The sequence below is a fragment of the Nuphar pumila genome, chromosome 3 (genome assembly GCF_984573655.1).
Source record: "Nuphar pumila chromosome 3, dmNupPumi1.hap1.1, whole genome shotgun sequence".
NCBI lineage: Eukaryota > Viridiplantae > Streptophyta > Magnoliopsida > Nymphaeales > Nymphaeaceae > Nuphar > Nuphar pumila.
In genome coordinates this window covers 29065872-29076483 of record NC_143251.1, presented here as the reverse complement: position 1 = coordinate 29076483, position 10612 = coordinate 29065872, and the positions used below count along the sequence as shown (strand labels likewise).

At 36.8% G+C, this 10612-nt stretch overlaps 1 protein-coding gene across 1 annotated transcript; it reads left to right on the top strand.

Annotated features, from left to right (window-relative positions):
• Nucleotides 1–2864: 2864 nt before the first annotated feature.
• Nucleotides 2865–10612, top strand: LOC149842442 (4-hydroxybenzoate geranyltransferase 2-like). Its single transcript, XM_090001443.1, has 8 exons — nt 2865–3377; nt 4245–4380; nt 5447–5568; nt 8426–8495; nt 8609–8758; nt 8879–9014; nt 9117–9213; nt 10010–10612. The coding sequence occupies exons 1-8, from the start codon at nt 2914–2916 to the stop codon at nt 10077–10079; spliced, it is 1245 nt and encodes a 414-aa protein (XP_089857569.1). The 5' UTR covers nt 2865–2913; the 3' UTR covers nt 10080–10612.

Genomic DNA, 10612 nt, shown 5'->3' with positions numbered 1-10612 from the left:
ACTCTAAATAAATTAAATTCTAATTATAGTTTAAATCCAATTAATCATTGAATTTAAATTCAATTTCAGCCCTTACTTAAATTTTAATTCTTTTTATTATAAAAATTCAACTTCATGTTATAATTAATTAAATTTCTAAATTTTACTTAATTTAGAGTTTAAAATCATATTTTTAATTATTTATTAATTATCAAAAATTCTAAATTCGATTCCAATTTCAAATTAATGTATAATTCAAACTTAAATTAACATTCAATTTAAATATAGTTTAGATAAAAATTTGAATCAAATCCAAATCCAATTAAAATGTTTGAGATCCATTTATTAAATCTGAATTAAATCCAAATCCGATCTAAATTCATACTAAATTTGATTAAAACTCAGAACCCGATTCAGAAAAAAATTAATTAATTAAAATTCATTCTGAATTTAATTTAAAGCTCGAATTACAATTTAAATCTCAACTTAATTTCAAATAATATTTTAAAATTCACCTTTATTTCTCATAAAATATCAAAAATTTGTGGGTTTTATAACAATGCACTAACCTAAATGGTAGTTAGATTTATATATGGCCAAATTAATAAGATAACCCTTTAGTAGGATTCTAGATATGTCTTGCTAAGGTATAGTTAACAAGAATGGTCCTTTGTCTACCTTAGAGAAGGTAGGCAGTATAAACTCTTCGGACCCTTCTTTCTTTGCTTCAAGGGGCAATACCTTGGTGGTATCCGATCTAGAGAGGTTAGGGGTCCAAGACTGCCAAATGTTTGTCCTAGGTTAGCACGTCAAATAGTCTTTTACAGAAATGAGTGATTGATCCGTTATGGCTTGAAGCCATGCTCTAAAAAGTTTCTCTCAGTGTAACATCATTCTTGGGGAACGACTCAGTCAGATACTCAAGAAATTAAAATACAGAGCATAATAAACACCTGAGTGGTCTAGTCTCTTTCATAGTGAGTCTATGTATACTTAATAGGTGTTTTGTAAACAAGTAAAAATTTAAAATAACTGCTCACTTTACTTTTATGCAATCTTATATATGTTCATATGTTTATGCGATGCATGCATGTGATAAGATGTATTGGATTTGAAATATCTTGTTGTTATGTATGTCTGAAATGAGATATTATGGTTGTGAATATCCTGCTAACATGAATTCTTGAAATTTATTGTTTGGTAATTCAATTGAATAGTTAATGTTGAATTTTGTATAATGTGAGTGATACATGTTTATACAAGCTCAGTGTATTGTATATTTGCATTATTTGTGTGAATTTTACTATGACCCTCAAAATTCTCACATTTTCAAAATAAAATATTTTCAGGTAATGTGTGATCTGATGGAGCGGATGCAGGTTGCTACATGGGTATTGTGCAAGGCTGATAATTTCGAGATCCCAGGATTTATCTGTCAAATTTTAATTAAACATTATTTGATGTTTTAAATTTAATATTTAGACAAATATGTAAATGGTTTTGGTAATTAAAATATACCATTCAATATTTTAATTAATTTCTTTTATAAATAATCAAATGTGTATGATTTAGAAATGTAATGCATTCGAGGGGTTTAACCAAAATCTATGTTGATTATTCCGCTATGATATAAAAAAAAAAACTACCAATATTTTTTGGTTAAAATATCGTGGACTGTTACAAAGATGTTGCCAAATTTTTTGGCAAAATACTCACTTAAGGTAGTATTGATGGCACGATAATGCCCTCGTTGTTGGAACGCTACCTGGATGACTCGTTCAATTTCTACATTCAATGGCATCATACTCGTAAGGGCTGTTGCGCCAGAATAGCTCTTGCGCCTTGTTAGGCCAGTTATCGTTGCAGCTAAATACGTTGAAAAGTCAATCCAAAATGATCCTTGATTATGCTTGCCTCTGTAAAATACTATAAAAGAATAATACTCTTAAGCACCGTTATGCCATAGTTGGTTATCCAGCTACAAGGGGTGAAACACTTGTAAAGGTCGTAGATGCTAAGAGCGATGTTTGCATAAATATAAACAAAATATAATGGTAGTCCCTGTCTACACGGGAACCGGTCCGTACTTTAAAAAACTGATCGGGGTTGAGTTTATATTCTCTTTGTACAAAATGCACTAAATTGCTTATGCGGCAGTTAATGTTCTAATAATAAAGATTATGCCATCGAACCCCTTTAGGACTTACGTTCATCGAGGCAGACGATGATCGTACCACATCGAGTGACATATTATATCTGATGAACCAAAGAGTTCGAGCGGTTTCCAAAGTCACTCGAAAGTTATAAGGCTAGGTTATCCCTAAGATTTAGAAATTTAACCCTACTACTACAACAGTTGGATGCATCCAAATTGGGCCTAATGGGGTTTATCTCGATATATAAACTGTGGCCCCATAAGGAACATGGTTACTCATACAAAAAATACATCCCATAATAAACATCTAGACGACTTCGTTTGATGATAAAGTTAAGATTTCCTGGGTATCAGGGGTAAACTCATAATTATTGAAACATTGTTTTAGCTAGAGGTACGTCGATGAATACATGAATAAATGCACAGTAGTGATAGTCATGCATCACCGTAAGGTACTGAACCTATGGTATGATACGAGGAGCAAGGCGACATCAAGATTTAGAGTTAATCCCAATTGTGTTGGACATTACAAACCTAATTTATCTAAAGGCTTCTTAGTAGGGAGGTGGTGTGGTCTAGAGTGTGAAATTGGGGCTCCCATGTTTGTGTTGCATCGTAGTGCCCGCGGAAATGGCAACGCATTTATAAGGAAAATTCCCTTTTCCGTGACATTCAAACGGGGCCTTAGTTGTTAGTTCATCTCATTTCTTTCTGCATTTGGATCCAAGAAGGAAGCGGCCTAGCACAGTAGCGCCCACAGTCAGGAGAGATAGAGAGAGATGGCGGCGCTGTGGCTGCTCTGCCGAGTCTCTCGCAGACGCGACCTATCTTCCTCCCTCGCCCGTCTCTTCGCTCCCGCCTTCTCATCTTCCTCTCCCACTCCCTCCATCCCTCAACCTTCTTCTCCTTCGATCCCCTCGCTTCAATTCTCTCCGAGGAACGAGAAACTGCTAGCCCAAGAGAGCTTCATCTTCGGGGCCCCGAAGCTCGGGCTCGGAGGCCTGTGCTTGAGGGGAGGAGGTGGCAGCGAGGGATGCTGCGGTGCGCGCAAGGTGCCCTTCGCCACCGTCTCTGGCTCCTCCGGCGTAGCGCCGGAGGGTGGTGGTGGTGGAGATGGAGGAAGGGAGGCGAGGATGCGGTCTTGGGTTGATCTCTACCTGCCGGAGACGGTTCGTCCCTACGCGCAGCTCGCTCGCCTCGACAGGCCCATCGGTACTTGGTTGTTGGCTTGGCCCTGTATGTGGTACCGTCTCTCTCTCTCTCCAAATGCAAGTTGATGCGGCAATTTCAGACTTTGAAGATTCCCATTTTGGTTTCTTGGTTATATTTAGAGTTTAGGTTATCTGCGTGATCTGAAGAAAGGCTTTACTTGAGTGGCGTTTCTATTTCTACTTTCTCAGTCTGCTTTTAAGGGGAATTTGGGTGCACCCACTTAGCTAGATAAATGAGATAAGATGGGAAATTGCATTATGATCTATAATAGAACATCCCACCTTTTCCCGGTCATCTGGATAAGTGGTTGCATTAGTGTTTCTCTCTCTGTAAGTCAATTTAGAAGATACAGAACCTCATTTTTTTTCGTTTTGTTCCAAACAAGAACCTTTTTTATTTTTCGTCTGTCGGGTTCTCTGTCGGAAGTCGATGTGGATAATGAAAAATCTCATTTTTTTATTTTCTGTTTGTTTTAAAAAAAGTCGTGATTTTTTAGTATTTTGGAGGATGGGAGAGGGATCTTAGTGGCATTCTGTTTCAATGCATTGTCTGTTTTCTTAATTCTTCGTTCTGGAATCTGTGTGGTAACTAAGATTTCCAACTTTTATAGTGCTTCTCAAAGTTTGTTATTTTAGTGTCCAGGAGATGTAAAGGTGAAATTCAGTTGTGTTTTTATTTCGATAATCTGATGTTTTTTTACCTTCTTGCTCTGAATGTCTGGAAAATGAAAATTGTGAAAGTTCTTGTTTTTTTTTTCGTTCCAAATAGATGATTTTAGAATTCTAGAGGGTTTGAAGAACTGTAGAGATTTTTTTGTCCTTTTTCAATTTTTAATTTCGTTTTTGATGTGGGGTTTTTCTTTCTTTTTCTTTTTGTTCTTGTTCTTTTGGAAGTGAAGGTCGATCACATTGGCAGCTTCTCCAGGGAGTCTTCCCGACTTTAAGCTTCTTACGCTGTTTGGATGTGGAACTATTCTTTTACGAGGTGCCGGTTGCACCATCAATGACCTGCTTGATCGAGATATTGATACATTGGTATGCCTGTTTTTGTGTTGCCTTTCTTCTTTCTTGTCTATGCTGGCAAGATATTGATCTTCTACATAGCTGCATATAGTTCATATATGTAATTTTGATGTGTAAGTGTAAATTTTATGGTTGCAAGCCTTCTACAGTTGCATACTGTTGATGGTTTTAAACCATTTATTTCAAAGTTCACCAATTGGAGTTTTCTTTCTCTGTTTTCCTGATCTTTGATAGAGTGGTGAATATGGTAAGCATAGATTTTCTATTGGAGATTAGGTTTCTTGAGCAAAATGGCATTCAAGAACCATGCTTGTTTATGCCCAAGGTCTATTCTTCTAGTTTCTAATAGCATTTGATGATGTGAAATCATCTGTTATAGTTAGTTAGCTCTTAGTGCTTATTTGGATGCTTGTCTGATTTTTATTGTTTGCTGATTTCATGTTTGTTTCCCATTTCATCGTCTAGTTGCTTTAAAGGATACTATTCAGACTGCTACCCTTGGTGCATGAACCTGCCTGACATATTAAGGTCAATTGAGAATTGAGATAGTGTATTATGCTGGACGAAGTCTATGTGTGTCTGACAACCGTGCCAAAATTTGATGGAACTGTACAGTACTTATCATGGTATACTTGTAGGTTTGCTAACATTTCTTTGTTATTGGCTGGGTTTGTCTGTTATTATGATAATGACTGAAACTGGCTATGCATACTGGTGCGTGTGTGCTGCGATCCAAACAATGTGTTTGGTGTGGAATGTGGATGCTGTTTTGATCGTAACTTGAAAACAATGGGCTTAAGTGCAGCATGCAAACCGTATTTGTATATATGATGGTTTTACCGTATAACTTTGGGATTTATCAGCCCCATGCATTTCATGATTGCTTGTTTTAAAGTTTCTAAGTGGTTAATTTAAAAAAATTGTGTCATCTTGTTCTGCATCTCTTGGTTCTTTGAGTTTATATTTTGTTTCTTGATGTAATTCAAGAACCCTCTTGATGAAAAGTATGCATTGGACTTACTGATCTTCTATATTGTCTTGGTTTTGTATTGCAATTTTAATTCTATTTATTTTGTAGGTAGAACGTACGAAGTCACGACCAATTGCAAGTGGAATTTTAACTCCTTTTCAGGGACTCAGCTTTCTTGGAATTCAATTGCTATTTGGTCTTGGGATTCTGTTACAGCTTAACAATTATAGGTAGATCCATGTTTTCTTATCAAGTATCTAGTTAGTATAAAAAGGTTAATCACTTTGGTATTTGAAAAGTTAGTCTGGCTTCATTTTCTCCCTGTTGACTTTGCTTGAAATGAATTATTGGAAGTTATAATAACATCTCATTTGTGTCCTGTAGCTCGTTCGTGTTGCTTCATCTATATGTTTACTTCTTCTTGTGGACAACCTTTTATGTTATTCCATGTATTTGTAGACATCCTTTTATTTTTTTATTTATGTGTTATTGTATCCTTTCCTTGATCAATGTATTATGTATGGTCACATATTTCTTTTTTCTGTATGTTACATTTCATTACATGGGACCTAAGCAAGGTATTTATTCAATTGTTTGACGATCTCCTTTTTTCTTGATAATATTGGTAACTTCTGAAATTAATCCATCATTTTCATTTGTTTGAACTGTTGTAGTCATATACCATGTGGCATAAGTCTTCTACACTGCCATACATTCATAACCTAGGTTGTCCATCTATCCTTTTCTTAGTCCATGTAGTTATCGGCCAAGTTGTATTCTGGCCAACATGTTCTATTGGTGTTGCTGAATCACTTTTTCTTTTTATCCACACTGGATTGTGTTCATCTGTGTTGTTCTTGTCATAGTCTGCTCAAACTCAATTAAATTCCTTTAGTAGGGTTATCCTCTTTGATTGGGTTAAAGCATGCTTTAGCTTGTTCTTGGAAGCCTCTATCCTTGGCTTTTTCGGATGCTACATTTTCTCCTATTGTTTCCATTTTATTTGATTACTTTGTATAACTTATTGTTGTCTCTATGAAAATATTATTAATTTCTTTGTGCATGATACTTGTTCATCTTTTCCTTTTTTGCATGGTTCTGGGTTTTCTTGTTTCCCAACATTGTAAAAAAGCAAAAATTTTTTCTATGCCTGGTTTATTCTTGAGAGATATGAACTATCTCTTTTTTGTTGATTTTAATAATTTCTGAGTTTTCTTTTCATTTTCATTTTGGCTATCTACTTCCTGCTGCCCAATTTATGCTGTTTATGAGCTCTATAAATACTTTTTTTGTGGTTGTGGATGAAAAACCATCTTTACAGCTCATCTTGAACCAAGGGAAGGTGTTCATGCTACCTATTGATGCATTGGAGTTCATATGGTGGTCTGAAAATTTCCTACCTTAACTCTCAAAAAAGAAACCAAGGATCTTGGACTGAAGCACATGCCAAATTGACAAGTAACATGCATGGAAGCCAATATTTACGGCGATGGATGTGCATATCACCTAATGTTTTTTTTGGAATTAGTGCAAAATTGATTTTCTAGCAAATCAGAGCACCTCTCCATTCTTACATGTCAATATAGTAGGAACAAATCCTCATCTAACATCATTGACCGGATTGTGTATTGCTTGGGTTGGCCTTGCCATGTGGAAACAGGTTTCTCAATGCATATTTAGGCTATTTATAACTCTGTAGATGATTCCTTGTGACCTCAAAATTTCTTGTCATCTTTTAATAGAACTATTTCTTGACATTCAAACAGAAACCTTTCCTGCACTGCACAGTTTGCAACCCACCTAAGGACCAACAAGCAATGATACCTGAATGTGTATGTGAGCAAAATTGGCTGGCTAATTGAAGGATACCTCTGCAACTCGATGTTCAATCATTCATTTGAGGGTGAGGGGAAGTGAGCCAGGTTCTACCAGGATGCCATCCAACTGATACCTGGTTAGACAGGGTCAGAATTCTTCTCTGCTAGAGCCTGTTCTGCAGCCCTTCTAGCAGGTGTATATTCAGCCAAACAATTGCATGTATTGGGAGTGCCACTCTTTTCTTTTATTCTTTTGAGGATTCTAATTCAACTTTGCATCTCCCTTCTCTTTCAAGTTGTACGTTTGTCTCTTTCATGCTTCAGCCATCTATTGCCCCCATTTCAGTTACATATTCTTCATGGCTGTAAGATTTCTCTTTTGGATTTTAGGGACATTCTCCAACAAAGATGGTTATCCACATGGAGCCAGCCAAGATTTTTTAATAACAGTGCTGATATAACTAAAAAAAGATCACTAACGCATGTGATGATGCTCTATCATTTCTTCTTTTATAGCAAACTAATCAGTCAATTCTGATTTGCTTTATATGCTGATAATCACTTCAAATTAACTAACTGAAGCAAAATCTTTATCTCAGCTTGCATCCATTTAGTTTTGCATCTGTTATCTTTCATTGCATTTTCTGTCATTCTATTATCGTGGTTGGTAGTTCTGGGTCAAGTGTGAAGCAGGATTCAGTCACCCTACTTCACTGAGGGGTTTAGGGTTTATTTCCATGGAAGGGCCACTGTTCAGCTTTCGTGTAAAAAAAGGGAAAAAAGAAAAGACAGAATAGGATAACCATCTACAACATTGTTAACACGGATGAAAGTTTGGTGGCACTCGCTGCTTTAGTGTACTTTATAATGCAAGTCTTTGGCTTATATATAATATGCATGTGGAGTTTGCTAATATCTCATCTTTCTGTGACTCTCTCTCTCTTCTGCAATCTATTTGAGAAAATTATAAGGCAAATTTCTTATTAATGTTTGCTGGGTGGTAATGGTTCCGCAATGATGAGTTGTTTTCCTTTTTTGGTTTTCGGTTCCTGTGCTGCTTGTGCTTGTGACATTTTTTGAGATTATTCTTTCTGCCTAGATGTTGCACCATTTTCTAAAAGTTTCACTTTCCGGGAAATGTCAACAACAGTTTTCAGTGGGATTTTTAAAGAGCATAATGTGTTTACTGAAGATTTTTGTGAAGGAATGATATTCCTCCATGCATTTCTACTGGATCTTCTAAATTTAACTGGCTAGAACTTTTTCACAGCCAGGTCCTGGGGGCATTATCGCTATTACTGGTTTTCTCCTATCCACTTATGAAGAGGCTCACATTTTGGGTAGGCAACATGCTTCAACTTTGCTGCTGTGCAGACATGTGCATGCATGCATGTTCCTCGGGGTGTGTATGCTGTGTTAAACTTATCATACTTTCATGGCCATTTTATTGCAGCCTCAAGCATATCTAGGCTTGACCTTCAACTGGGGAGCCTTATTAGGTTGGGCAGCTGTTAAAGGTAGCCTCGATCCTGCTGTTGTTTTGCCACTATATGCTTCTGGTGTATTCTGGACACTAGTGTATGATACTATATATGCTCATCAGGTAGAACTTTGTTTTTTAGACCTTAACTCCAAAGTTTTCATGCATTTCTTTCTTTTTTCATGTGGGTTGGTTTTGTTGTTTGCTATTTTGTGACAAATTTAAGAGTGCTAAATGAATCAGGACAAAGATGATGATCTAAAAGTGGGTGTAAAATCTACAGCCTTAAGATTCGGTGATCTGACGAAGCAATGGATCTCTGGATTTGGAGTTGCTTCTATTAGTAGCCTTCTCCTTAGTGGATATAATGCCGACCTTGGTATCATGAAAATATATGTTTTTCCTTGAGAAGCTCTTGGAGCTTGTTTCACGATGTTACCTCAGCGTATTGATTGATTCTTTACCTCTTTTCTCGTTGCAGGATGGCCATTCTATGCCTTTTTGACAGCTGGAGCTGGGCAACTAGTGTGGCAAATTTGGACTGTTGACTTGTCAAAGCGTTCGGATTGCAATAAAAAGTGAGTCCCGTGAAGCATTTATTTCAATTGCTTATCAATGCCATGAAAAGTACCAATTCTTTCTATATCAGGTCACTCCATGAAATAGGGTTTCTGGATGCTTTATCCAATAAATAGATTTTTGCCAGAGGATAGATGCTTGACATCAGTAATGCATTTAGCCATAGAGAAAGCTTGCTGTTTGGTGTTTGGACATCAATTGGCCAGGCCTCAATCAGTGGCTTGACAGGTTGCTTGGATGAGACAGACATGTGCATGCACATATCCTCTTTCATGCATGTACATGCACTTCATCATCATCCAAGATATGTGCAAATGCATGCATGAGCAGTACATATGTGCACATGTATGCTTCTGTATGCTGCATGCTTGAGTGCAGCATACAAGTGGATATACACATGCACATCGACTCATGCAAAATGCATACATGAATTATGGTCATTCTTTTTTTGTGCATGCAAATGTCCAAAAACTGGCATGCAGAGACACATACATAAATGATGCCACAGCTGTGCTCAGGGGCTTTACTGGTGTATACATGCAAAGTCGAGTATTTTGGTGACATCCAATCCATTGGGTGAGCATTGACTTGCAACATTATCTGAGAGAAATGTGTGTTTCTTCTTGAATGAAGCAAGAAATGCTTTTAGTTGTTGGTGCTTATGTAATTGATTTCTGATTTTTTCAATTTTCAGGAGTTTATATCGTCTGCAAATAAACTTTTGAGCAGTATTTGGATGTATGTATAACTTAGTCATCTTAGATCTTTGACTGAACTTTTGATGTTACCTGCCAGGTTCATATCGAATAAGTGGTTCGGGGCCTTCATTTTTTGTGGGATTTTGTTTGGAAAGCTCGCATCATGAGAGTGACTGCATTTGGTTGCAGTTTCATCTACTTGTAGCGGACAGGATGATAGTATTCTTGGACATTAGTGAGATAGAAAACAAGGTAGTTCACAAGGTGGATCATGCCTTCATAGCCAACATCTTCAATCATGGATAACCCATGCATAGAAGCATTGAGCAAGAACCATCACTGAGAGCAATCTAGAATCATTGAGCTACTAGAAGAAAAGGTGATATATCTGCTGTCATGGATTTTGAGCATTAAAGAAAACATGGCTTCCAAATCAGCAGCAAGGACTGTATTGCTGTCCCATATATTCACCATTTGTTGGCTAGTCTTCCATTGGGAAGCAAGCTTGCCATGACCATGCAATGCTTCTTGCTTTGTTCACCTATGCAAATTGATACTATGTAGGTAGTTTTTTTCTTTTCTTTTTAGCCCTTCAGTTTGATCTTTTGTTTGTAGCATAGTTACCGTGTACGGAAGCTAATTATTTTGCTCTTGCAAAATCTGTGGGAGTTATCATGGAACCATTAATCTATTGAGTTAA

Bases quoted from the DNA above. Each gene is read 5' to 3' on its own strand.
- LOC149842442 (XM_090001443.1), top strand. From the start codon at position 2,914: ATGGCGGCGCTGTGGCTGCTCTGCCGAGTCTCTCGCAGACGCGACCTA. The intron at 3,378-4,244 runs GTACCGTCTCTC...TTGGAAGTGAAG, and splicing joins TTGGCTTGGCCCTGTATGTG to GTCGATCACATTGGCAGCTT. The intron at 4,381-5,446 runs GTATGCCTGTTT...TTTATTTTGTAG, and splicing joins ATCGAGATATTGATACATTG to GTAGAACGTACGAAGTCACG.